This window comes from Crocodylus siamensis, chromosome 1, assembly GCF_052110815.1.
Source record: "Crocodylus siamensis isolate JL-2025a chromosome 1, ASM5211081v1, whole genome shotgun sequence".
NCBI lineage: Eukaryota > Metazoa > Chordata > Crocodylia > Crocodylidae > Crocodylus > Crocodylus siamensis.
In genome coordinates this window covers 152,642,776-152,670,659 of record NC_143395.1, presented here as the reverse complement: position 1 = coordinate 152,670,659, position 27,884 = coordinate 152,642,776, and the positions used below count along the sequence as shown (strand labels likewise).

General features: G+C 40.8%; 1 protein-coding gene across 12 annotated transcripts in view; it reads right to left on the bottom strand.

The window, feature by feature from the left end:
* LTBP1 (latent transforming growth factor beta binding protein 1) overlaps positions 1-27,884 on the bottom strand; it is a 357,999-nt gene that overhangs the window by 13,358 nt on the left and 316,757 nt on the right. For all 12 annotated transcript variants that reach the window (XM_090045635.1, XM_090045667.1, XM_090045616.1 and 9 more), the window contains 5 exons: positions 23,027-23,209; positions 20,254-20,340; positions 15,123-15,251; positions 13,696-13,836; positions 11,005-11,175 (listed from right to left, as the gene is read on the bottom strand). In XM_090045635.1, coding sequence (XP_089901761.1) covers positions 11,005-11,175; positions 13,696-13,836; positions 15,123-15,251; positions 20,254-20,340; positions 23,027-23,209 — 711 coding nt within the window. The remainder of the gene's footprint in view (positions 1-11,004; positions 11,176-13,695; positions 13,837-15,122; positions 15,252-20,253; positions 20,341-23,026; positions 23,210-27,884) is intronic.

Sequence of the window (27,884 nt, the reverse complement as noted above, 5' to 3'; positions counted from 1 at the left end):
TGAGCTAAGGGAACTGACCCAGGCCTGCCTGAGCCTAAAGGGGGCCAAAACAGAGGGGCATCTAGACCTCAGACAGAAAACCAGAGGGAGCTGGGCACAGCTCTGGTAACCTGCCCAGAGCCAGACCCACTCGCCGGGACCAGACCGCACTGAAGCAGCAGAGCCAGTCAGCCTGCACATGACAGCAGCCTGGTACCACTAAGGTTAGCTGGGGATGGGAGAGGGTGGCCCAGTGGGCCCAACAAGGGTGAACCCTGGAGGGACAGCCTGCAACAGCCAAGTCTTCTGGCAGTTCAACCACATACCCAAAGTGTGCCATCGGGGGACACCCACCACTTCTGGCCATGAGCAGGCACAGCAGGGAACATGTGGAGCTCCCGGGACCCCTGGCCAAGAGGCAGTAAGGAAAAACCCCAGGGAAAAAGGGGTAGATAGAAAAAGGGGAATGAAGGGTCAAGGAAGCAGACCCTTAAGCCTCAGTGCTCAGGAGCGAGCAGTTCAGAGTGGGCATAATAGTGCCCTGCTCAGTGCTCAGTCTGAGCCATGTTATGTTGTTTTCTTTTGAATTAGCATTTTTTCTCCAAGTGTAACAGGTCACAGCAAGCTCCTGTGACACTGGAGCATCATCCCATCAGCACATCAAACCACCTGCAACAACATTAAGGTACAGCCTGGGATCTACGATAACACACAAGCAGAAATGAGTGAGGTGTAGGGGAGGAGAAGCCCCAAAGAAGATGCACCAAGGATGGTGTCTCTGAGCTGATAAGAACCACTGAGTAACATCACAAAGGAATGGATAACACCCAAAGTCATGGTGGGTAAGTAGGCTCAGGGGCAGCCCACTCCCCAGGTGGCAGGGTGAGGGCCTATCACATATGGCTCAAGAAAGAGATGCTTTTTTAATATCACATAATGCATACTACTTTATATGTTTCTAAATTCTTTTCACAATCTACTTTCAAACCAAACAAATGAGCTATATCAATTGTATATCTTAAAATGGCTACTGCATCATGGAGTTAGCATGTGCTTCCAGAATTGCAGTTTACACTTTCAAGAACAGCTGTCTCAGTTGTGCATATAAGGTAAAAACATTAGGGGAAAAACAGGTTGGTTTTCAGTCACACCTGCACAGAAGCCAACCCTGAAAGCTTGGTGGTGAGAGCCAGGGTGACAAAAAGAAAAGATAAATCTGGACAAGCTTGACTGAAGCTTAGTGCATGGACATAAGGTTCCTGACTTCCAGAATAATAGTCATGCAAACACGCATCTATTTTCCGTGTAAAATTGCAATGACCATATATGTAATCATGGTAACTGTTCATGCAAATGAAATTATTGAGCCTGAACATTTGAAGATCAGAACCAAACTCTCCAGCTGATCTTAAAGTTAAGACAAAATGTAAAAAATTTTTTTATCTGCACCCCCTTCTCACTCCCCCCAGAACAGAACCACAATACAAAAGCAAACTCCTTATTCCTGGCCATAAAGAAAGCTTTATATCTCTTCCAGAACCTCAAAACTGCCACCATCACAGGGAAAAGAGCCAAAGCTATCAACAACATTGCAATTCTCTAAAAATATTTTAAAATACAGCAGTTTTGCCATAGAAGAATTCACTGGGGGCAAGGACAATGCCAAGAAAGCATTTTATTAAGTAAAATATATGTCCCTTCCCAATCAGAGATTCTGGACTTCAGTCTAAATTGCCTAAGCTGTGCTCTCTCAGGAAATTGCATCATGTATGAACCAAGGCTGAAAAGATTTCTGTTGTTCATTTAGATATTGCTTTCCTCACTCCTTTGACATCCTCTACAAACTGACTTTTAAGTTGGTGGTAGACAACCTTCTTATATGCACAGTGAGCTACTTCTTTTGAACTCACAGTGCTTAAGAAAGAGGAGAAGACACTGGTTATACCAAATGAGTTTTTCCAGTAATCCTGAGAGGATATTTATGCTCTTGCAAAGATGAGCTATAAATGAAATGCCTGCAGAAAAGCTTACTCTCCTGTTAAAGTTGAAGGAACTCAGGTTACCAACCTGCTTAGTATAAAACCTTGCAGTGATATTTTTTTATTCTCTAATTTGCACTGCTCAGATGGCATAAAACAATAATTCCTTCGAATGCTTGTGGAAGATTGTTAAAGCTATAGTAAGAGTCAAGTTATGTCTACTGTGGTTTCATTGCTGACTTTCCAATCACTCACTCACATGTACACTTGGGACTTGAGGTTTAGGCATTTTAGCTTTCCAAGATCCTCCTTCAGGGCTCTTTTGGTAAGAGCCTGGCAGGAAATGAAGGAATTTATTCAACCTCCTCTTCCCCCAATCAGGGCTTTTAAGCCATCCAAAATCTAAGGAAGATAGAGCATTTTCTATCCTCTTTTCAGTCCATTTCCCAATCTTTGTTTCTTTGTTTGCTTGTTTGTTTGGGGGGGGGGTTGTTTTTTTTGTTTGTTTTTTTTTACAGATCAGGGTACCAAAAAGTAACTTATGTATTTAAAAACACTAAGTCACTTGTACAAACAGTTAAACAAAATTAAAATATTTCTCAAAATAAGTTGCTACTGTAATCCAGAGTTATACAAGAGCCAGATTTTGCCTTGATTTAAAAGAAACAAATACTCTAATATACAACACATTTTGCACAGTTCTTTAGGACTAATAAATCCAGAGGCTGGAGAACCAAGAAGCATAGGACCTTTGTACATGCAACAAAATTGGCTTTTAAAGTGGTTTAAATGCCCTTTTGCACTGCTTTAATGGTGTTGCTATTTACAAGCTCGGCGGCATATTCCGTTTTAATAGCATTTTTATTTACATGCTCGGCAGTATATTCTGCTTTAAATTACTTTTTTTTTTTTGTAACTTAGTAAGGTAAAACCCCTCCGAGGTGAACAAAGTGCAACAGTTCACGGAGCACTGGAAGCTGACATGCTCAGGGAAGCCTGGGCTTGGCAGGCTTCCAGGACCCCATGCACCATCCCTGCCACCTTCTCCTGCAGCCAGCACACCCAGCTGCCCTCCTGCCATCTCTCTGCCCCAGGGGCAAGCCAGCCATTTTTGGGCAGTCCCAGGCAGCGGGAAGGTGGCAGCGACAGTGCACAGGGTGCTGGAGACTACTTGCCTCTCCCATGATCCAGGGGTGGGGTGAGCTGCTGGCAGGCAGAGTGGCCTCTGACCTGCATAGGACTCTGGTCCTTCCCTCCAAGGTGGTGGTGCCCACAAAGCACCACCGACGTGCTGGCACCCAGCCCAGCTGGTCCCAGGGGGTGCTGCCACGCGGATGGAAGCATTGGGCCCACACAGCTCAGGCAGAGAGGTAGGCTACTCACTTGAGTAAGCATTAGCAGTGCTGATCTCTACAGAAGAAAGCCCCCCAGAAAATCTATCTTAAAAATGTGAACACATGGCACATTTACACTGGTGTAATTTTGTAAACTCTTGCAAATTACACTGGGAATGGAGAGATGGCCAAAATATCCCAGAGTTGCAGTATGTTACTCTTATATTGGCTTGCTAGTTGGTGGCTGGGGAAGCAGGCAATAACCAGGGCAAACAGATCATTCAATATACTCAGGTGAAATGGGCCAGAGTTGGGAACACAATGTGTACACTGCTATAATTTACACTGCTGCATAGTTACTATACTTTTTCCATGGAATAACTTTCCACTGGAGTAGAATGACTTATACCAGTTCAAAGCTGTATGTCACATGTCCATTCCACTTTTACACTGGGGTAAAGGATGATACCACTAGGGTAAAAGTGTCATGTGCCTGCACCCTGAATATATGGTAACTTATAGAACTACAACAACAGCTTTAAACAGGATTTTGAAACTATCTTTTTATATGTTGTCAGTCCCACATCAGTCATTCACTCTGTTATCGAGATTACTTTCATGTAGTAGCAAAACTTTAAGATAGTGTTTTTTAAAGTGTGTTCCGTGGATCCCTGAGGTTCCATGATAGGTAAGCAGGGGTTCCACAAAGGGACTTAGGGGTAATGGTAGAGCAGGTTGGGAGGTGGTGTGCTGGGTTACCTCTCTCCACAACAGCTGAAAGGACAAGGGTAATGGTCCTGTGGCAGAAGAGGTGATATGAAAGGGTTCTGTGATTTTAGGAAGTTGAAAAAACACTGCTTTAAGAGATATCACCTGTTTTTCCTCAGACTCGGGACGCTTAATATTAGTATACATAAAACCGCTATTACTTTCATGTGGTCAGCTGGAAGCATTTTGACTAGAGCAGGAAAGTAGCAGAATCCTCATTAATAATTTTCAGAAACATCAGCGTTGGATCATTTTAATCACTGGATAATAGCTGAACACACAACTGTTACAAAAATCTTCCTATTTGCCTGGATTAGCTGAGATAAAAGCTTCCTTTCTTCCCAGGCTCATATATTTCTATGTTAGTTGGTATTTAGATAGGGGAGATTTCAAAACTGAATAGTCAAAGCATCCAAAATATTCCAAGAAAAGTCTGGGCATAAAATTACAGGTTTTTTTGAAGATATGAATTAGTTTTATAACTAATTTGAAATCATTTGACAGATGGCTGCAACCCTGTTCAAACAGTCCAATATTTGCTCCTATGTCTGACATTTACATCTTCAGGCTCAAAGAAAGCATAAGGTAAAAAGTACCCATAAGTCACTAAATGATTGTTCTACAATCTACCCATTTCATCATGAAAATCTGCTGGTGTTAATGCTTTCCCAATCCTCAGATCCTCTTTAACATATGTTACAAATCTTCAGTGTGCCCCTAGCTTTGGAAATAAGTATACACCTTCAGCAGTAAATCTGGCCAACATAATATACAAGCATTTGGAAATGGAACAACTCCAAGTTCCCCAGCCAGGACCTGAACCTGTGACCTTCTGGCTTTAAGGTGTGAAAACACTCATCTGAGCCAATGATATCACTTTAAGCACTGTAGACTGAAGGCATGTCAAATGAATCATTCATTTGGTTCACTCAGCTCTAAATTTATTTTGGTATGTGTTCTTAAAAACAGAGAAAGGCTCCCAAAAGCATGTGTGTGTATGAACAGACAAATATATATAAATAATTTACATGTACACATACCCTCCTAAACATATTGTGGGAAGACTATGAATATTCTTACATGAAAAAATAAGCTTTGATCTTTTTAACCCTCTGATTTTCAATGTCTACGTTACACATAAAAAAATATAATAGTCCTCAAAAAAGACTGACTTTGGGGCAAAGTGTGGCTCATGGTTTCAATTTAAGGCAAATGTCCTACCTATTCCTTTACTTAGGGTTGCCAACTGTACATAACTTTACAGACACTCTATAAGTAACCAGGCTAAAAACACCTGTTCATAAATCTGGAAAAAAAAAAAAAAGCAGCACCGTCCTTGAAAATACAAAGCCACTGGAGCAGATTGAAGTTCTGTAGCAGGAAAAGAAGGTGGGTGCAAGTTTTGAAGCACAGACAGAGCACAGCAGTGCCACCTGGTGTCAAAGCATGAGTGAAGCACCCTGATGCTATAGCTCCTCATCCAGACCTTGGCATGAGCTGCAACTGTTGCTGCTCCTGATGCCGTCTCATATCCTGTCTGTAACTCTGCTAGGTGGCTGGTAGGCAGCCAGTGGTCCTTTTGGGGGGGGATCTGTGCCAGGAGTGGTGGATTGGGGCTGGCAGGGGAGCATGATGTGGGGTACAGTCAGGGTTATTAGGGTGGGGGTGTGAGTAGGGCACCCCTGGGCTAGGAGTAGTAGGGTGTAAAACCATTGCTGCAGTCAAATACGGTTGCCAACCCAAGAATTTTTTTTTACTGACAATCTGCAAACTTTTTAGGAAGAACTAAAACATTTTTACTATGGTTTGAACCTGGCCCTTGTCCGGGCTCTGGCAGAAGGGTTACATTTATAGTATGCAAAACGTATATTAGTAAAAAAAAAATTGGCAGTTAGTAAAATGTTTGAATATTGTCAGTAAAAAAAACCTGTCAGGGGTTGGTAGCCCTGGCTTTTGTGCATGTCTAAATTAACATAAAATACTCTAAACACTTAGCACAGTCAATTGGTAAGAATTTTCAGTGGAATATAATAACCCATCCTTCATGACTGATTAATCAGTTGATAATACCTTGTGTAAAAAAACCAACTGTAATAAGAGGATGTGAAAGACAGACATACAGAAGTGGTTTTCTCCTCTATAAAATAAAGATATCTGGGCTTCTACTTGTTCTGAGCAAACAAGTCCAGTTCTGTTTGTTTCTTGATTGGACAAAGATTCTGAGAGCCAGTATAATGACTGTTAGCTTAAATGTAAGAATGTAGGTTTGGAAGTGATCTCCTGGGTCAAGTCCAGTCTTCTTCCTTATAAAATCCATGTAATAAACTAACCAAATTCCATTTTATTCCTAGGTAGGCTTCTTGGCCTGATTCATCCTAATTGAAGGCTATTCCAGAACCTCGTTGCTATGATGTTTAGAAACTATTTTCTAATTTCCTATATTTATTCACAGCTAACTTATTCCCATTTGTTTGTGCCAATATTGTCTTTTAGGTTAAAAACATAATCTGCCTCCTTTTTGTTCGCTTTTCTGGACGTATTGTTAAAGAGCAATCATGGTCCTTTCCCCCTCAGCCTTTGTTTTTGCTAGGCCTGGCTCTTCTAGTTTTCACTCATAAGGCATTCCCCAAGATCTTTCTGGTACCTATTCCAGAATGAATTTACCCTTCCTGAACATGGTTGACCAGAATTGTACACAGCATTCTGTATGTAGTCTTACCAGTGCCTTGCCCAATGGAAGACATCTCATAATTTATGTCAGAAACAGATTTCATTATCACACACACTTTTTTGTGCCATGGTCATTAATGAAAATACTAAGGAAGATTAGTCCCTACACTGACTCTTCAGGAACTCCACTAGTAATCTCCCACTAGCTCATCCATTCTTCTTTCAATGCAAACCATTTTTGGCCTCCTTCAGTCAGTTCCTTACTCACTTTACAGTTTGTGTACTAATCCATCTCTTTTCCAGTTTAATTAAGAGTTTCCCATGTGGCACCATAACAAGTGTTTTACTGAAATCCAGACTGATTAGATCAACTGCATTTACTTTGTCTAGAAAATCAGTTATTTTACTAAAGAAAGATACCAGGTTAATCTGGCACAATCTACCTTTTCGGAGAGGATGTCCTATTTTATTCCAGTTTCTATGCATCTCTCTGTCTTCAACTGTTTTCTTCAAAATTTGTTCTAAAGTCTTTTCATATTTCTAAGGTCAAATAAATGAGTCTTTTGCTTTCCCTTCACCTCTTTTTTAGTACAAGTACCATACTTGCTACTTTTGCTACTTCCCACAATTTCATATGTCATATTTTTTCATATACACCACACACAAATTTCCCTGTAAAATCAGCCCCTCAAAAATGGGTTGCGTGTATTAAGCAGGGAAACTGATTTTCTTGTTGGGATAGAAGCACCCTGCTTTGATTCCCACTCTACAGTGCAGGAGCTGTGGTACTGCTATTTAAGCAGCCAAGGGAGTCAGTTGACTTAATGGCTCAGTGCTTGTCATTCCAAAGGTGTTAATAATTACCTCCTTTTTAATGGTCTTGATGTCCCACTAATCAAGCGAACCATTCTTAGGGATTTTTGCTGTCTGCTAGCTGCTTCTGATGTCTGTCTTTAGCTCTTTTCAAAATCATAGATCCACCCATGAAGTTTTCAGAAGTATCTTTTCAGCTTTAGTTAAGCAGGAAGAGAGGGTGAGTCAGTTGAAGGTTAGGCTTTATGTAGCCATAATTTTAGGAAAAAAAGGCTTTTTACCTTTATTTTGCCTTTCATAAATGTGACAGGGGGCCATCATGAGGCCAGTCTAATTACTGGCCTGCCCGCCTGTCTAGGGCAGTCTGCCTGTCTTGCCTTTGGAATAATTGTTTATAGGTGGGAGGCTGCCCATTTTAATGCCTGATGCCAAGGGCACAATACATAGTACTGCCCCTATACTATGTCCCATGCCTTGCAGATGGCATCACTATGTGGCTCTGGCCTCACACTGTGCCCCCTTACATTCCAGTCTGTCATGTTGGACCCTGACCTGGATCCCTCTCCTAGTCAGGAGGCCTAAACTCTGCTGTCATGCGGGGCTGCAAATTCCCTAGACCTCTTTCCCTCTCAGCAGTGGCCCCACTCTGGACCTTTGACCACACAGGCCCTGGCCTCGCCTCTAGGCCAGTCGGGTCTCCAGGTTCCTGGCTTTGTCCATCCCTTGTTGTGGGCACTCTGGCCGTTTAACTGTTCTGGTCCTGGCCCCAGCACTGAGCAGTTGAGGGTTTCCTGGCTAGGTTCCTGAGCAGCTAGCCCTCTTCTGCTCATATGGGTCTGCCTTATCAGGCCCCTCCAAACACTGTTCACTTGGTCTCTAAGGCTGGCATATGCACAGTCCTTCAGGCCTGCCCAAGCAGACGCTACTTTACATGGCCCATGCACAGTCCTTCAGGCCCACCACACGGACCCTTCTCTGTGCAGCCTTCTCGCTTCACACACACCCCATCACTGGGGCCACTACACCACACCCTCACTACAGCTACTACACCAAGGCTCTCAGGCCTTATGCCCCTTGGGTCTCAGGTCTGACAGTGTGCCTGAACCCCTTGCCTGTCCCCTCTAGAGCCTTGGTCCCCAAGTTGTGGGGGCCGAGGCTATATGGTGCCCCATACTCGCCTTTCATTAGGGTGGCACTGGTGTGGCATTTCCTGAGGAGCACCCTGCCACAGACAGCCCCACCACACCATCCAACTCTAGCAGGGTTTTAGGTCATTCCCCAGGACCAGGAACCTCCTCCATCCTCATAGTTCCTACCCTTAACCACCAGGTGTTCTGGGAGCAGCAACTCCAGCTGGTGATGTTATCCCTCTGGCTCCCTGCAACAACTGCCAGCTCAGCTCTGAGGGTCTGGGTTTATACTGAGGCTGGCTAAGCCCCATTCTCCAATCCAGGAGCCCTCTCGTGGTCATCTGACTGCCTTGTTTGGCTGCATTGCAGCTGCCAGTTACTCCACAGCCTGCTCCAGCTCTTAAAGTGGCAGGCTTCAAAGGTGCCCAGCCACAATATACAAGGTGCACATTATGTTCTGGGGAGTGGTGTATGTGAGAAAATATAGCATTTTAAAAAAATACTTGCTATCAACTTTCAGGTAATTTAATGTGCCTTTGCTTTCAAGCATTCTGGGGTGGACGTTATCTGATTCCCCCCACCTGAAACACATTATGGTCTTTGAGTTTTCCTTCCATCCTGGATGTAGCAATCTCCAGTTCTACACATTCAGTCTCATTAACCAGTTTGTCTCTGCTCCCATGTTGAAGATCGTGTCCTTGGAGTAAAATTTATTTTTTGTCTCTACCTAGATTAGCTTTAATTTCTACCCATTCCTCACTACATAGTAGCTTTGCTTTTTTCCTTTTCCTTTTTTATTTCCACAGCTAGATTACCTTTTACTACTAGTTTTAGTTTCCTTCACATAAATCCAACTCAACTTCATTTTTGGCATTCCTCATTTCATCACGACGTGTTCTGATCTCCAAGTCACAGGGTTTTTTTTTCTGTGATCAATCTCTTTTCCCATTTTTGTAGACTCTCTGATTACTTTAAATATTCTTTTGTAGCTGCTATTCAGCCAGTTAGATCTGGAATCCTTCTTTTTTTTCTTGCTAAAAATGCAAATTCCAAAAAGCTTTTACATCTTTGATTTTAAAAGATTACAAGTCTCCTCCATATTTAAGTCCTTGAGCTCTTCAGTCCAGCTGACTTCACTAACTGGTTCCCTTAATGTCTTAAAGTTTGCCTTTTAAAAAAAAACAAACCTTAATTACACATCTGTCTATGTTTATCTTTTCACTTAATTTAAACAGAATCAGTTTATGATCACTTGATTTTCTTTAACTAGTTCTTCTATAACATTCTTATAATTTTCCAAAATTACATGCAAAATAGCTTTGTTTCTTGTAAGTTCAGCAGCTATTTGGTGAAAAAATCTGCTGGAATATCTGGGTCTGACCATTACTGGTAGTGTTTATTCTCCAATGTATGTCTGGATTAAAGTCTTTAATAAAAACACAATTTATTTAGGAATCTCTCTAGCAGATTTAAAAAGGTTTTGCCTGATTACTGACTAACATGGGAAGTAGGGAAATTTCATAGACCACAGTATCTGGCAGAAGAGAAAGAAAGTGAGAAGAAAATCATGAACACATAGTTAATTACACGCACTCAGCTTCCATGGAATCTGTATATAACAGACTATACTATTTGTCACAGAAGGACTGGCATTTTAAAAATACAAAATAAGACTATATTTGTGGAATGATAAGGTCTTTTACAAAAGTCACCTGTTGAAAAAAGACAAGTACTCTAGCAAGGCTACCATGGCCAAATTACCACTGAAAAAATAACTTCTTATTCTAGAGCTTCATTCTGCAGCATTGTGTGAACAAAACTTTTATTTTATTTTACTAAATTTTAATACTAGCTTGAGCCACAATAAAAAGAAGCATAGTTCTTTTTAAACACTTACAGTATTTTGCCATATAGCAGAAAGTAAAATTATTAAAAAATTTGCTCTGCAGAATATTTCAAGTATTAGGCCTAAATTGTCAGCATATCAAAATACCCCTCTTGCCCACAACATCTGAAGCTGGGATTTTCAGAGAGGACTCATTACTGGCATTTTCAGTTGAAGTTTAATGGTAGTGATACGTTTTCAGCACCTTGCAAATCCAGGATGTTGTGTATTTATGCCAGATACCCCAAAAGTGGGGCATCAAAAAGTAAAGACCCTTTTTGTAAATCTGGATCTTCATGATTTGCATTTAATACAGGACAGCTAGTTTCTTTCTTTCTTTTTTCTTTTTTGCTATTATTTCAGGTATTGAAAACACACTGCAAGGGAATTAAACTAATCAAGTGCCCCCAAAGGCATCCCAGTAACTGAAATATATAATTCCTTACCTGAGTCTTTCATGGGACACAGGGCACACTGCATGCCCCAGGCCTCACCGTATAAGCAGCAGCACTCAGTGTATGTAGTTTGCTTTCCCACCAGAGGTTGACTACAAACAAAATCATCACTCAGATATTGCCAGCAAAGGTCCTGGAAGACTTCAGTTTCTTCAGTTTGTTCTGAAGGAGAAAACAATATTGTATGACGACTACTGTGCTCTTATTGTTTTAAAACAACTGGTAAAATACTGAATCAATACTGCTATCTGAACCAAGGTTAAAAGAACAGTTTAACTCTGCCTCACATGAAACTAAAACTGGATGAACTTGCGTTTCCATCTTGACAAACTTTAAAGGATTCTGATTTATAGAAAGGACTAAGCACCCAGCCTCTGAAAAGCAGTATCTGAAGTTGGCCACTCCACTGACTCCCTAAGTCATTAGGAAATTTTAAGACTGTTGGCCACAGTATGGGATTTTCCAGAGCTCTTAGGTTTGACTTAACTTTCTTCCCACTGAAGTCAACAGAATCCAACTGACTTCTCTGGAAACAGAGCTAGAATCACAGTAAATGCTTGAGAAATCCCACTCAAGGAGTGAAACTTAAAAGATATGATGTTTTCCTTATAAATTGTATCAGAAGGACTGTTTAAAGATGAAGTAACTGCTGGTACTGGACCAGGTAAAGTGTTTCACAGAAACGAACAGGTGTCAATGGAGTTTTCAATGGGCACTTTTTCAAGGTGCTCTAGTCACATTGATCAGAGTTAGAGAAAAATAAAAAACCTGCAATGTTTTCTTCATAAACAGAAGAGTGCTTCAACACAATTCTATTTTGCAAACATGTCTGAAAGCTTTGGTTTTTGTTTCAACTGCAGAACAAAAAATATCAGAACCTCCAAAGTGATAATGAAACAGAACCATTATCCTCCAGCCAGTGCTGGCAAGCACATTTGTTACAATGCAGAACAAACATGATTTCAAGCATACACATTGCATAAATCAGCAAAGGACTGAAGCCCAACTCAGGAGTAAAATGTAGTGCTCTCAGGGCATGTCCACATGTGTAGCCCAGGGCTGCTCTGACAGGGCTCCATGTGTAGCGGGGTGTGGTGGAGGGGACGGGATGCGGGAACATTGGTTGAGGCATGAGGGTGCTTCAGCATGGGGGCTGCTTGTATCTCAGCCAGCTAGTCCACAGCCTGTGAAACCTCATCAGGGCAGCCAGCCCAAGGCTGCTCCAATGAGGCTCTATGTGCTACAGAGTGGCTGGCTGGGGCATGAGGGTGCTTTAGTGCTTTACGTGTGTTTAAGCACAGTAATTTACTATGCCATCAGATAATACTTTTGTCTGATGGGACTATCCAATGGCACAGTAAATTAGTGTACACCGGTCTAATTGCCACGCACGTGTAGAGACTGACACTTCACTGCACAGTAAATTAGTCTATTGTGCAGTAAAGTGAACATGTAGACATGCCCTGAGGCTGTGAAGATCAGAGTTTAGGGCTGTCTTTTATTACTTACTGAGCCAGCGACTTCAAATGGTGGAGTTAGAGTTTCATTGTGCATTGTATGTTGCCTCCTTAAGTACCAGAGAAAACAAACGAATAACAGGTAGAAAGATGTGGGTATGATTCACTTTGTACCCCATGCCAATCAACTCCCTGTGGTAGTGGTGGTAGGGGAAGGGGCTACAATATGGCTCTGCCTGCTCTCTCCTTGCTTCAGATTGATTCTGGGTGCAAAGACTATTATATCAGTTCCATTATAGGCATGGTCAGGAGGTCTCTGTGTCTTTGCTCTTTCCTCCATATCCATGGAGGGGCCACGTAACTTTGCCCCTACTTTTCTTAACTAAATTTAAAAGAAATACTATTTTTGCGATTCTAGTGAAGTTCCATTTGAGAGGATTACAGTTAAGATCCACATAAAGCAAACCACCATCTGGTGTGGAGGGACGCAGATGTTCAGTCAATTTGCATTAGTACCTCCTGCTCCAGAAAACTTTTAGACAGAAATTCATAAGTGGATGCACTGAACAGAGGCTTGAATTCACTGCTACCTGCACCACCATAATTCAAGTATGTTTTAACATTTCTAAATGTTTTGTGTGATATAAACAATCAGTAATTTTGGAGCCAAATTTGGATTTTACAAATTTGGATTTTTGTATTCCAGACTCTTGAGATTTTATTGAGTCTCATACTACTTGGTATTTTTTCTGAAATCACCAGATGATGAAATTAAGAGATTGCACAAAAATCTCACCTTTCACTTAAGAAAACTAAACTTCTGGCCCTCAAAACTGTGGAACTGAATGGACCCTAAGAAAACTTCTCTGCTGTAAAAACCTGAGACAAATGAAAAACATGCCCCATTAATGAATAAATCAGGAACACTGATATCTTTTTCCAGTTGTAGAAGCATACACTCTGTCTTGAGACTCAGTGAGCTAAACCCCAGTAAAGTCCCAGTCTCAATAAAACAATGAGCAGTGACTCATGAGTACGCCTTCTGGGTAGGTACTCAATGGCTCAAGTATATCCTCCGAGATTTTTTTCTGAAGGAAAGAGCAAGGCATTCAAGAGAAACTCAGTCTCCCAATATTTGAGTCTGTGGCTGTGTTAATACTGGCTCAAGGTCAACCGTACTCCTGCTCAATGCAGTAGAGAAAAAATAATGTATAACAAAGCATACCACTTGTATCTGCTGGTCTGATACATCGCTTTTCTGAAGCATCCAGAACCATTGGGTGTGTACAGAAACAGTTGTAAGATCCTTCAGTGTTAACACATTGACCATCAATACAGCTATCTGGGTCTTGACATTCATCAGTATCTTTAAAATGGAAGGAAACACAAGAAATAAAGTCAACCCCAAAGAAGTTCATTGAGTAAATCAGTTCTTGCCCACTCCTAAATTTAGACGTGCTCTTCTTGGGTGCCATCTTTTGATTAGTACAAATAAAGAGCTCAGAGCTAAACTCTGCCTGTGCCCATGTCTAACAGGAAAGAAAGAAATCAGGTAATGCCTTCACCTAAGTGCACCCACGCAGGAGAGAGGCAAAATGTTGTCCTGTTGTTCTCAAATGCTGATCAGAATATTGATAAATGCACTTGATGGTGCTTCAGAGGTCTAGAGTAGAGGTGTCCGTGCTTAAAATACTTCCTGTACGGGCCTTCTGTACCCATGGTAAGCTCCGCAGGGTGCCTGCATGCAGCTTTTATGCCATACCAGTAAAGACCACTGACGAGCACAATGCCTGAAGTTATTCACCAACTTTGCATGGAAAGGAACCATCTTGTTTGGGGCATACAATCCTATGCCTCTTCAGCTTGGCTTAGACAGAAAAAGCAATAATGTATCCCTAAGGAAAGGGCAGGCTATTTTACTAAAAATAAATGACATTAAATCAGCAAATAAAATATCTGTGTGAAGGACAATCTTAGAAATGCAAGGTGAAAGGCTCTCTTATTGTGGTTTCAAATAATTGCTTCCTTTCATTATGTTATTCTGCATAGTCCTCTTGGTTTTCTGCTTATGTAGCAAAACCCAGGGTCATGGTTATGAATATTTTTCAGTCAAATAACCAGAGTGAAGGAGTACAATGTTCTTTAAACTAAGGGAGCACATTTATCTTACACCAGTGATCTGAATTGTAATTCCACATTGCATATTAACTTTGAGGAAAAAGATGTAGTAAAAAAATATTGTTAATTTGATTTATTATAAAAACAGGACTCTTGTTAAAGCAGGTAAAAGCACTGAAGCTGTACTGGGCAGAAAAAGAGGAAGCAGACTCTTGTGTAGCCAGCTGGTATCAGCTGTAGCCTCTGTACCCTTGGGATACAGGTGTTACTTATGAGATGCAGATCTTTGGGTGCAACTTGCTGAAAGGGAGGAAAGGAATCAGCTCCCTGTACCAGCAAAGCTGGTCAGTGCTGCAGGAGAAAGGGGAATGCCTGGATCCCTTAGATCAGTGCTCTGGGAGACAAGGAAGCATGCTGTTCTCCAGCCCTTATTGTGAGCTTTGGATAAATGCCTCATTTCAGCCTAGTGTTTTTAGTGTAACTTTTCTTGTTTTGTCCATCTGCATAGTCATAGTGAAACTTAAAGAAACTTACCAAAGCACTGGAGTTTAACAGGGTCGTAGTATGTGCCTTGTTTGCAGTAACACTCATAACCTGGCTGTGTATTCAAACAGAAGCCATTTTTACAGATCTCTTGTCCAAACAGCTGGCATTCATCTGCATCTGTAGATAAAACATTACGGGATACATTAGTTACCACTGCTGCTGTAACATGGAGGTTGGGGGTGGGGAGGATAAAATGGCACAACTCCCCCACTCCCTTAATCTCTGTCCTGTCTGTGACTCTTGGGAGGATGGCAGGATCTAATTATCACTGCACTCCACTAGGCTAGTGGTTCTCAATCTTTTTTGTACTAGGACCCATTTGTAAACATTGATTGCCAGTTCTGACCCAGTGCCCCTCATTCCCGATCCAATTCCCCTGCTCCACAGTGTGTGGGGTATGGTGGGCCCCCAAACAGCCCCTTGCAAGCAGGAACCCTGCCAGCCTGCAAGGGAAAAGCCAGGATTTCCCATGTTTTTCTCCTTTAAAGGAGAAACCTAAACAAAAAGCTTTGTTAGTCGGTATAATTTCAACATTTTTTTTTATGTTCACTCATTTGGAGCAAGCATAGACTACATCTGTTCCTATTTACAGTGGCTGGACACTAAGATTTCTACTGATGCAGTGAAAGTTCTCATGACTCGACTCCAACATACTTTCAGTTTTTTTAAAGTTTGCTGATCCATGTTTAAAGTTTGTCTGTGACCCTTGCATACATTCTTGCAACCAACTTTTGGGTTGTGACCCATAGGTTGAGAAATACTGCACTAGGCTGAGACTGGGGGTGGGGGAGAAGTTATTCTCAGTCTCCAACCCTCTGCCTGTTATCTGGAGTAATTTTCTGAATGTATGTGGGAGAGAGTCTGCTTCATAAAAGAGTGTGAAGTAACTTTCCCCTTTGCTATGGAGATTGAACTACAGTTTAATGCTCTGGACTGCTCTGGTTTTGCACTGTATCTCACTCAGGGAAGATTGTATGAATATCAGGTAGATGCTAAAATTAATAATATTCCATTAACATAGGTTTCTGTTCTATCACCCAAATTCACTGTGAGCAGTCCTTTGCTCCATGGGTAGCTCTTCAAAGAATAAGAGATTACTCCACTTGAACAAGGGCACCAGAACTATGCCTACAGTAGAATTACTTTTTAACAATGTATTTAGAAAGTGCTTAGTTTTATATTGCTAAATGACATTAATGGGAAGCACTAACTGCAGCAATGTTGTAGACATCTCCACTGGAATGCAGAGACAGACAATTCCCGAAGTCACATGAATCACACATAAATGCCTACCAAGAGAGTAAACCCTGAATACTGACACTGGGACAACCACGATGCTTCGCTATATGTTTTGACACAAGTTTTGACGCAAGTTAAGGGCAAGAGGAGAAAAGTTAACTAGGACAGCACAAAAGGACAATTATTGGTAAAAGATTAAGTCTACAGGTTAGATGAGAGAAAAGTGGAGACAATGCAAAGGCCAGAGGCAGGAATAACTTTATGCACAGGCTAAAATACCATTTCTTTACAGTCCAGGGTATATGATGAAATCTATAGAACTGCTGTACTTTGCAGCTCCTGTATTTTCACTCCATGTTGACCTGTCCTTAGTTTCAAGCAGAAACAACTAATAGAGATGACTATGTCTTCTAAGTTTCAATTGTCCTTTCTTTTACTTGGCTAAACTTCCTTCTCTTTCTGTGATCAATTATCATATCAATATATATAAATCTGCTGTCACAGCTTTCTCTTCTCCATATTGAGGCCATAAAGGAAATCCAGGCCCTACTGAAATCAATGGCACAACTCCCAGTGATTTCAGCAGAGCTGTGATTACATCCGATATTTTGAATGTCTATGATGTCAGCTTTCAAGAATAGTACTTACTGGATGGGTCAAACAAACGCTATTAACATAGATACCCCGGAACCCAATTCTACAGCTTGCCCATCACTTGCAGCTGTCCAGCATGTACCCCATTAGTATATGATTAGGGATGTATGCTTCACATTTCATTGCCTGCTTTGCCCATCACATTTCCACTATGAGCTATTGTTAGATTCCATCTCTGTACTATCCTGTTACTTTTATGTGGTACTCCATATAGCGGCTCTTGTATTTTCTGTATGTATTTGCTGACATACATAAACATATACCTTTATATATAAGTCTTTATATATATATACACAAAAACCTTTTTCTCTTTCTCAATCATGTTCAGTTTAGACTCCAGATGTGATTTTCCTCAGTGCTCACCACCTGTTTGTTTTCTATAACTACGTAGAAAACTTTTTAAAGCAAGATTGCCCTCACAAAGACCCATTTTCCATGGCTACAACTAATAATAAATCATCCTCATAGCCTCTAGTGACACTGATGTCATTTAGAGACATTAACAGAGAGACATTTTTCCAAAAGTAGGGACTATGCGTTATAAGCCATGTAGCCACAAAACACTTTATAACAAAACAGATTATGAAGTGCCTTCTTAACAGAGGGAATCAACCATATGTAAAATGAAGATGGGTGCTTTTCCACAGAAAAATGTGTATGGAGCTAACTCATATATACCTTTCTATAGTTTTATACACTTTGTTTCAACCCTTTAATTATTACTTTTTGGTATTTTTTCCACCCTTTTTTAAAGTTTATCAAGCACTGTTTAATTTTGAGACCAGGCTGCTATTACAAATGGCAAAGAAAAATGAGAAGGTGCAATACATAGTAGATAATCTTCCTCTCAGTTACACTGGTATTAATCCATTGGCTTCAATAAATCCTCCAGGTTTACACCAGGAGTAATAAAGAATTTTGCCAAGAAGTTTCCTTTCCATCTGCTGAACAATTCTAAAGCTGAATTAGTCAAATGCTTACTTTTCCAGAAGAGCTGAAAGGGCTAGAAAAATATTTTTACAGTCACTTTTCCAGCCACTAAGCAGCTTTACACATTACATTTAAATATATATATATCTGATTCTTAAGGACCACTCTAAGGACTGATCATAAAAAAAGAAAATCACACAGTTGAGCAACTGTCCATCTTTTCATGAGGAACAAATGTGCACCTTGGGGCAAAGTGTGAAATCTGGCGAATGGGCAGAGGAAGGGTAGCTAGACCTATTTGTCTTTGCAATTAACTACAAACAAACAAAAAATAAGTTCAGGTTACTCCTGTAAGCAGAACCAGGCAGCTGGCAAACAAAATAAATATATGATAAGTTAGTAGAAGAGAGAAATACCACATTTTGCCCATCTTCTCTGTTTCTGGTACTTTGCAGAAATTTATACAGAGAAAAAACTGTTAACATCTAAGTATAAAGCATTTTCACACTTGCACACTTAAGGCAGTTATGGATAATATCAGCTGTGAAGGGGCAAAAGAAACAAAAGGAATTCTGTATCTCAGATTCATATTCTGTGCATCAAGTGTCCTGCATTTTGTTGCAAATAGCAAACTAAACTTCCAGATATGGCAAAGACATGAACAACATCCTATGCCTACTCAATCCAAAAAGATATAGTCTGAATCTGACTTCCCTCAATTCTGTACAACCTAATGCAGGCCAGTGTAGGTCCTTAAAAACAGAATTATGACTTTTTATGGATTTGTCTACATGTTATCTGTCAATCTATCCAGATACAGACACAGCCTTAATTACCATGGTATCTCTAGGCCTTCCAATCTTTAACCTATCCTTGCCATATTCCCATGAATTAAGGAAGTATTATTATCCTCAACATACAGATGAAGAAGGAAGGCGCAGGGAAAGACTGAGTGATTTCCCCAAGGTCATATAGGATGTTTTTGTTGAGTAGGGAACTGACTAAAGGCCCACTGAAACACAAAGCACTGCCCTCACCATTGGACAATCCTTCCTTACTAATTTCTATGAAAAAATATTGGGCTTTTCTTAAAAAAAAATACAAACATAAATCTTTCATTCCCACTTGCAGCAATATACTAATGCAGGACAGAACCTCTCCTCCCATCTCTCTTTCTTCCTGTCTCCCTGACTTTCTCTCTATTCTCTTCGTTCTGCCAGAATATCTGATGGCATACAGGAGCTGTGTGAGTAGACATTAGTCTCCAGAGCACGTGCACACACAGGCACTTTTGGTGGCTCTGTTGGCCTCTGCTCAGCCGCTGTGCTGCTAGAGAATGAATTGCATTCTGGGAAGGTGCCAGCTGCTGAATGGACTACAGCAGCCAGGGGAAAGCACATGGAGTGTCAATGTGTGCCTTCAGCTAACTGTGGGGCAGTGATGAAAGCCTTAGTGTACCTGATGGAGGTGGAATAACTGCTGGTACAAAGGAAGGTTCTGCCATGGCAGAGAAGCTTTGGGTGAGAATGAAGTCAAGGCTTTGCTACACTTCTGTCAGGAGCAATTTGTAGTGCAGACTAGACTCTAGACCTACAGTTCCCAAGGGGTGTGCCTGGTACACTAGTATGTCGAAAGAGTGGTGGAAGTGGGCTGCAAAACGTGGGTGGGATGGGACTTTGGCTGCACCAGTCCTGCATGGAAGGACTGGGGTCTGGCTGGACTGGCCCCACATGGCTGGATGAAGCTCTGGCTGCACCAGCCCCACATGGAAGAATCAGAGCCTGGTGCACCGTGAGCACCATTGAGCCTATGGACCAGATCCTGCCCATGGACTGGTGAGTGAAGTGTGCTGCCAACTTTCATCTGGAAAAAAAGCATGCCCCAGCTATGAAAAATGTGGGAAACACTGTTTTAGGCACTTGTTATTTATAAACTAAAAACTGTTTTATGCTTGTTATCTGTATGTTTTATGCTTGTTATCTGTATTAATTGTATAAGCTAATATACTTAGAGTTATGTGTTTTCAAGACCTACTCTCAGGGAATAAGATGAAAATAGGGAAAATACTATTAACTTCATAGCACATAATAGGAATGAAATGGAACTTCCAAAGAAACTGTATTAGTAGCAAATATTAGTGACAGATTTAACATCAACTAAGCATTTTAAGTAGCATTTTACACCAAGATACTGTTTTTTCTCACCTTGTGAAAACTTAGCAAATATGATATTACTAGTTAAGTAAATCTACTATTAGAGTTTCTAAAATGTGTAACTATATCTAATTGGTACTGACCTTTGTAATTCTGTGCAATGACTCCATAAGATGAATCACCAGAGGGGATGAAACCTCTTCCTTCAGGACACAAATCAGTAAATTCAGCTGGTGGAGAGAGAAACAAAAACTGTATCAGAAAGCAACAGTTTTTTAGGAATCTAGAAACCAATGCAGATGGCAAAATGTATTACTCTTTTACAGAAGTCTGAGACAACCAACTTATTCCTATTAAGCAACCTTATCTATATTTAGGCCAGTGAGTCTTAACCACGCTGCCATACCCAGGTGCCATGTAATGTTAGAACTGTCAGGTGTGCAAACATGATTCACAAGATAAACCCAGGTATTTTGAATAGGAATCCAAAGTGTTAAAACACTTTAACCTGGTATGGTCTCTATTGGTGCTTGTACATGTGATGAAAATTGGCTGTTTTTGAGGTTTAATTGTATCACACTATACACTTGCAAAGTTTTTTTTACAATTTAAATTAATTTTGCTACATTGCAAACTAAACCACATCCACATGTAGTTTAGTTTGCAATGTAGCTATTTGTAATGTTGCAGCCTTTGAGAGTTGAAACATTACAAATCATTTTTAATCACTGGAATTAGAAACCCACAGTTTCACTTAAGGGGACTAAACCCCCATCATGTACAAGCAGCCTGTGAACTTTTTGCAACAGAAGAATTGCTCTATTAGTTTTCTGAAATAAAAAAAAAAAGTAAAGACTAAGAGCTGGCATTTTCTGAGGGGTGCATTGAGTCTAAAAAGTTTGAGAACCACTGTTTTATATAAATGAAGCAAGATTCTAGACCCGGCTCTGAATGCATAAGTTGACATACTGAAAACAGTCTAGCCATGGCAGGAAAGAGCTTTGTTGCACCAGCTAATTTACACTGCTTATGGTGTGGAGATAAGGGGGCAGCCCCTACTTATGGCAGCGTAAATTAGCCTGTACCAAACTGTAGGTACCAGCCAGCAGACTACTTCAAAAACTTAAGCTACTCATCTAAATCTGGCTTAGGTATATTATGCCATGGTTTGTAATATAGATGCCAATACTGCAGCCCAATACTGCAAAATTCTCACTGATTTCAAGGAGAATTCAATATGGACTGCAGCATACAGCCTATAAATGGAATGAATTCCACCGTTGGATATTACATGAAATCAAATGCAAACAAACCCAGCTTCCTATTTTCAAGAGTAGAGACACTTCCAAACACACTCTGGTAGGCACAATTGCACAGATTAAAAGATGTGGCTAAGGTAAGACTTGAATTAAAAAAAAAGCTTTGGTTTAAAAAGTACTTTTTTGTGGGATGACGTTTACATATGTTCTAGCTTGTGTGATTTTTTCCAGCTGGATTCTGCCTATTAGCGATCACTGTTTACACAATGTGCATCAAGTACTGGTTTCAACATCTGTAACAAACACCATATGGTTATGCTTTTCTAATTAGTTTTAAAAGGCTAAATAACAGTGTGCAGACAGCAAGATTGACTGCATTATGTAGCATATAGCACAATGTCATGTTATATATCAAGACTAATGTTTCACATTGCTGTATAAACTAAGCTACTATATGAATGATGACAGAAGTAGCCTCACCTTCATTTGTTACTTTGTGGGAAAAATATAGCTGTAACATTACAACAGCCTTTGACAAAAGCTGGGCTAGAAAATCCTGATTATTTAAAATCATTTGGAGATAATAATTGTCATGGGTGTAACGTCAATAAAGCTAATGAAGTTACACCAGAGATTGGTTTTTCACATTGACTTGGCAGCAGTGAAAGTTCTGTATAACAAATTAGCAAGCACTGCAGAATATGGTCTTTTAGTAGTAAACTCATGTAACCTAAGGGCACCCATATCTATTGTTAGGGCTTGGTCTAAATCACGATGCCACGTTTTTTGTGAAAAGCAAGAAATTAAGGGATTTTCACAAAAAAAATGTAATTTGCAACAAAATGACACGATATGCTGCAAGTGGCCATATTGTGGCATTTCATGGCAACAAGAAGGACCATTAAATGCCATGGAAGGAGTGGTGAGGGGTGACTTATAAACACAGAAGCAGCGCAGCCAGCTGGTAGGGGAAACAGCGGTGGCAGTAGTGGCAGAGCGGAGAAGAATAGCCCTCACCTTCCCTCCACTGCCAGGGTCCCCCAAAGCCCCACTAGCCTTCCCATGAGGTAGGGATGATGACAGCTGCCTCCCCAGTGCCATCTTTGCCCTGCCCTGCCTGGCCCCATGCCTTGGTTGGTGGTGGCAGGGAGCCACTGCCCGGCTGGCCTCTCCATGCCCCACAGATGAAGGGTGGCACAAGGAGGCTGGAACCCCTTAGGTGGTGGCAGTTCGAGGATGTGGCCAGCAGGAAGGGGTCAGCTCGCTGTTTACTCAGTCTGCCCCCTTCCCCCAGGGGACAGCTGGGGGGGAGGAGGGGCTCCGCGCCCTCTATGCCACACACTGGGTGTGGAGATAAGGGGGCAGCTCCTGCTGCAGGACATGGAGGAGGATCCCTCCCTCCCACCCCTCAGCCCCTGCCCTGAGCAGCTTTGTGCTGCTGAACCAGGATGCAGCTGGCGGGGGGGAGAAAGAGGCTCTCAGTCAGTTGCAGGGTGTGGTAGGTGGGGAGCAGCATGATTTGGGTGTGAAAATGGTGGCCCCTGCCACAACTGGGCCACAATATTACCAAGCTGAATCCACAATTTAAACCAGGCTTTACCTATCATTAAGCATGGATGCTTCAAAAGTCACAAGTAGATAGAAAATCTTTGCTTACCAGTTCCAAAGACAGGGCAGGGGAAGATTTCACAGTTATCACCCCAACCAGCACCCAAAGTACAGCAGCATTCTTGTTTGGTAACGTTAGCTGTCAGCACATTATCGCAGAAATTAGCATCGTTTAGATTGTAGTAGCACTCCTTCTTTTCATTTTCAGATTTGTCAGCATCTACCGGTAATTCTAAAGATGAAAATAATTCATAAAAATATGTGTCAGATCAATCAGTTTTATAACAGATGCAGGAGAAAAGCAATGGCATGCTGGTGTCATGGCGCCATTTTCCATCTTGAGGGCTAGAGTCCTTAAAGAAAAAAATATGTAAAACAGTTTTTTTTTTATTCTGAGAAAAAGCAGCAGAAATTCTCAAAATCTTTCTCTGGATTTTTTTTTTTAAGAAGTTTCCATTTTCAGATCTGGCTGGAGTAAGATTTTCTACAGATAAACAACTGCCTTGTTTAAGCCATGCACGTGCCCCAATTTTTTTATTAATAACACCGAAAACTGACATAGGACTTTTCAGGTGTAGCTCTCAAAGTGCTCCAGAAAGGTAAGGAAATATTATTATACCGATTTTACAGAGCTCCCAGAATACGATAGGGAATAACTCAACAAAACACTGTTATTAACTCAAGAATAAAATGCAAAATTTTTTTTTTCCAGGCGGGGGGTCGGACTTGAAGATCTACAAGGTCCCTTCCGACCCTACTTCTATGATTCTATGAAAATTTACCAAGCCACAGTTAAAAGGCACTCATTCTTGCTGGAGGAAAAAACCCCCAATATCCTCAGAGGTCCTAGAACAAGTCAGTCTAGAAATCTGACCAGCCATGAATGTAAAAGAAATATGCTGTTGAAGCCTACCTATCTCCAAAACGCTGCCCACCTAACAGCAAGTTTTCACAAAATATTCTCCTCCTATTTGATTGGGCTTTGAGAAACTTCAAGTGGATTTTGTAATGATTTAATAATACTGTATTTTCTCACATGCCACATGCCCCTGAATAAGATGCATATGTCCTTTCTGGAAAGCAGGACATAGAAAAAAAGATTTTTCAGAGTCCTGGCCTAGAGCTGGCTTTTTTTGTGGAGAGGTTCTGTTGTAAAATGGTTGCCAGCTTCTTTTAGTCAGCAAGCTGAGAGCAGCTGTGAAAAAGTGAATACTGGACTCCATTCCTCCAGCCTGCTGGCTGAAAGAAACTGGTTACCCCTTTGCAGCACATCATCTTCATGCGTCTATTCCAGGGAAGAAAATCAGTTTCCCTGTTTAAGATGTGCACTCCAATTTTGGAGGGTTGATTTTTGGGGAAAGGGTGTATGTTTTGCAGTATTTTAGCAAATAGGGTACTTGATCATACCCTCTACATTTTGCATATGCACTCCCCATGATATTGATGTTAAAAACATCATAGATGCTCAAATTTGTTGGTTAAAAGTAAGTGTCCTACTAGGGATATAAGAATGCAAACTTTTAAGGTAACAAATACATTTTTTCCTATTCTATATACTTTCCTATACAGTGGAAAATTCTTTATACTCAGTACTTACAATATGACTACAATTATCTAAAATAATGTAAAAAGGAATTACTCAAAATTACTTCTTGTTGGCAAATTTACAGGTACTTTGCAATTCAGATTATAATGTAACGTTCCTAGTCTAAGGCATTTTTTAAAGTGTCACAAGTTTCCAGGATGACATGAAATCCACATTTTATGTTTGCGTTATAATGCATTTCAAATTGTTATGTGATATGAGGATTCAGATCAAAGCTGTTATAGCATTTACTTAAGTCTTGTTTGCCTTTTGGCTCTTTTGAATTTGGCTGGAAAGAAAAGGCTTTGGCATGGCTTAACAGTAGTTCTTTGTACTGTTTCTGGGGAGACCCAGGTTCACTTCACTGACCTGGTATAAGTCTTGTACTCTGGCCCCCAAGGAGCTGAAAAGCACCCTCTTCATGCCAACAATTGCATGAGATATCCCCAATTCTATCTAGTCCTCTCTGCCCTTCAGGATAGTGGCTGCAATATAGGATTTCAAAGGTGGTAAGTGTAAAACAGGGCCTAAGGAAGCAAAGTGCATCTCCAGCCCTTACTTTCTTGTTTCTTCTATAGCAGTGATTCTCAAAGAGGGTGCTGTGAGATTGTGTTAATGTTGCCACCAGAAGCCACACAATATTAGCACTGTTAGGTATGCAAACACCTACACCTGATTCACAAGATAAATCCTGAGATTTCAAATAGGAATCCATAATGTCAAAAATATTTCTGACCTGTTGTGGTCTAAGTTCTTTGCAACAGAATAATTTCTCTGTTATTTTTCCATAGTCTGAAAATGAGTGGAAGCTAAGAGCTAGCAGTTTCTTAGAGGTACCTTATGTCTAATGAGGAGCGCCTGGAGTCTAAAACAGCTGAGAACTAGGGGTATGTGAAGTGGGCCTCATTCGATTTGGATTTGCCCTGAATCGGGGACAGTGATTCAATTTGTTGATTCAGATCACTGTTCCCAATTCGATTTGGCCGAATCCGAAGATCTGGAGAATCAGCGATTTGGTCATAGACACATCTTAAAATGATTTTTTCTACATACTTCGAGGTACCAGGTGCAGCTCATGAAAGCTGTGATGCTGGGGCAGATGGAATATCCCACAGGAGTGTGGGGGGCTCCCCGTGTGGTTACCGCCGAGTGCACTGGGTCCTACCCCACATGCCCCTTTGACTCAGTGATCTTCCATGGGGGGACCCTGGGTGCCCTCCCAGACCCAAGAAGCACCAGTTGCTGGGCTGGGGGGAAGGGTGGGGAGCCCCCCAGCGCACTCCCTGGCAGACCCAGAACTGGACTGGAAGTGCTTCTGGTCCACTTCCAGGTCTGCTGCCAAGTGTGCTGGGGAGCCCCCTGTACTCCTGTGGGACACTCCATGTGCCCCAGCATCTCAGCATTCACAAGCTGCCTGGTACCTTGAGGTATGTAGAAAAAACATTTAAAGCTATGTCTACGTCCAAATTGTTGAATTCTTCCAAATCTCTCCGAATCAATTCAGAGGGTTCCAATTTAATTCGGAGAGATTAAATGGTCTCCTGATTCGATTTGGATTTGGAGATTCAGCCACCGACTTGGGCCAAATCTCGGCTGAATCGAATCAGGGACCGAAGCTTTGTACAGCCCCATTGAGAACCACTACTTTATTTCTTCGATACAAATTATGAGATGACAAAATGCATCAGATGAAAAGGTAAAGGGCATAATAACTTCTTTGTCAAATGTGATGTCAAAATTCTAAAACATTTGACAGTTTTATTAAATAAATTCCTTTTAAATTCCTTTTAATTTAGCATACATGAGCAATTTCATTTGTGCTGCCTATTATTGTTTTAATTCATAGGAATGAAACAGCCCATTCTGGCTTGAGTTCCAAATAAGCAATTGCATTTGTTTCTAAACTTCCTCAGAAAAGAAAATACTTCTGTTTGTGGAATTCAAGGAGCCAGCAGACACCTCCGTTCATACTTAGTTCAATGTTACCACCTACCATGTAAATTCTCCTTTGCTGTTTTGCCAATATAAGTAAGGGTACATTAAGGGAAACACCCAGATAAGTGCTATTTCATCTTTGTTAGTTTAGTCTGTGGTCTCCCCTCATCAGATAATTACAATTTTCCCTAATATGCTGAATGTCATAAAGTATGGTGGTTTTGTGGTATTAACTGCTGTCCAATAAGAACCAAATTAAGACTATCATGTGTCATAGAAACTCAGTTGAACTAAATCTGCTATTTCAAGGTGAGAGAGCAGTACTTTAGCCACCAAATTATACATTTTCTTTGGACATTTGCCACGTGTCTAGCTGATTCAAAGCCAAAGGCTTAAATAGCAGAAAAACCATGGTAATTTTCACACCATTTTCCAAGGAAGGAGCACCAGAGGCTGCCCCAGGGGGAAGCAGAAACAACCTCATTGTGCAATTATTTATTCCTATTTTATATTTGATGTGTTGGTTTCTCCTCCCATTATCTGTCCAGCAGTTTAAAGTCTGTTGTTTACACAGCTGTGACTGAGGGATAGTCAAACAGGCGTCATGAATGTTTGGAAAGCGAATGAGACACAAATCCTTAAAAAAGAAATTTACAAAGACCAGTCTGTGTCTACAAGTTTGTAACTCCTCTTTCATATTATTAACCTTTAGTAAACAGATTATATTTTGTAATATTTTGCTGTAACTTTTCCTTGGGAGAAATGTTACTAATTAGTTATTTATTTTTTTCATGATATTGGTCTCCTCTGTTTCATTGTTACTAAATTAAATACTTAGGTCTACTAAGGACTTTTAGGATAACATGGCAATTGATCTAATTGCTAATGTGTTTGGTACAATACTGTTACAGAATTGCTGTGCTATACAATGCTTGCCAAATGCCAGATGTAGGAAATCAGATACCCAATATGCTTTTGAAAATCTCCTTATCTGATGCACGCTTGGCAAGGTAATGGTGCCTCTCTCTTACGCACATCTAGAATTTGTGTGCAAATCAAGAATTTGCGCATGTGTGTCTACAAATGCATAAACAAAATAGAAATGTCTGGGTAAGAACATACATTTTCTCAAAAATATCTGGTAGTCATTACAATATTTAAGGTATTCTATAAAAAATATAAAATTTAAAATTTGGTTTTGGATGCAAATTCATTCTAGTGCCCAGAAACTAATAGCATACACCCCAGAAATCTTTTCTTGCCTCTCTTAAGAAGTCTAGCTTTCCAACATTGTTAGCAATATATATTTTCTAGCCTTGAAAATTCACAAGGTTTTGGATCATGCATTTATCATTTCTTCTTTGGCAAAGTTGGACTGATATTGGAC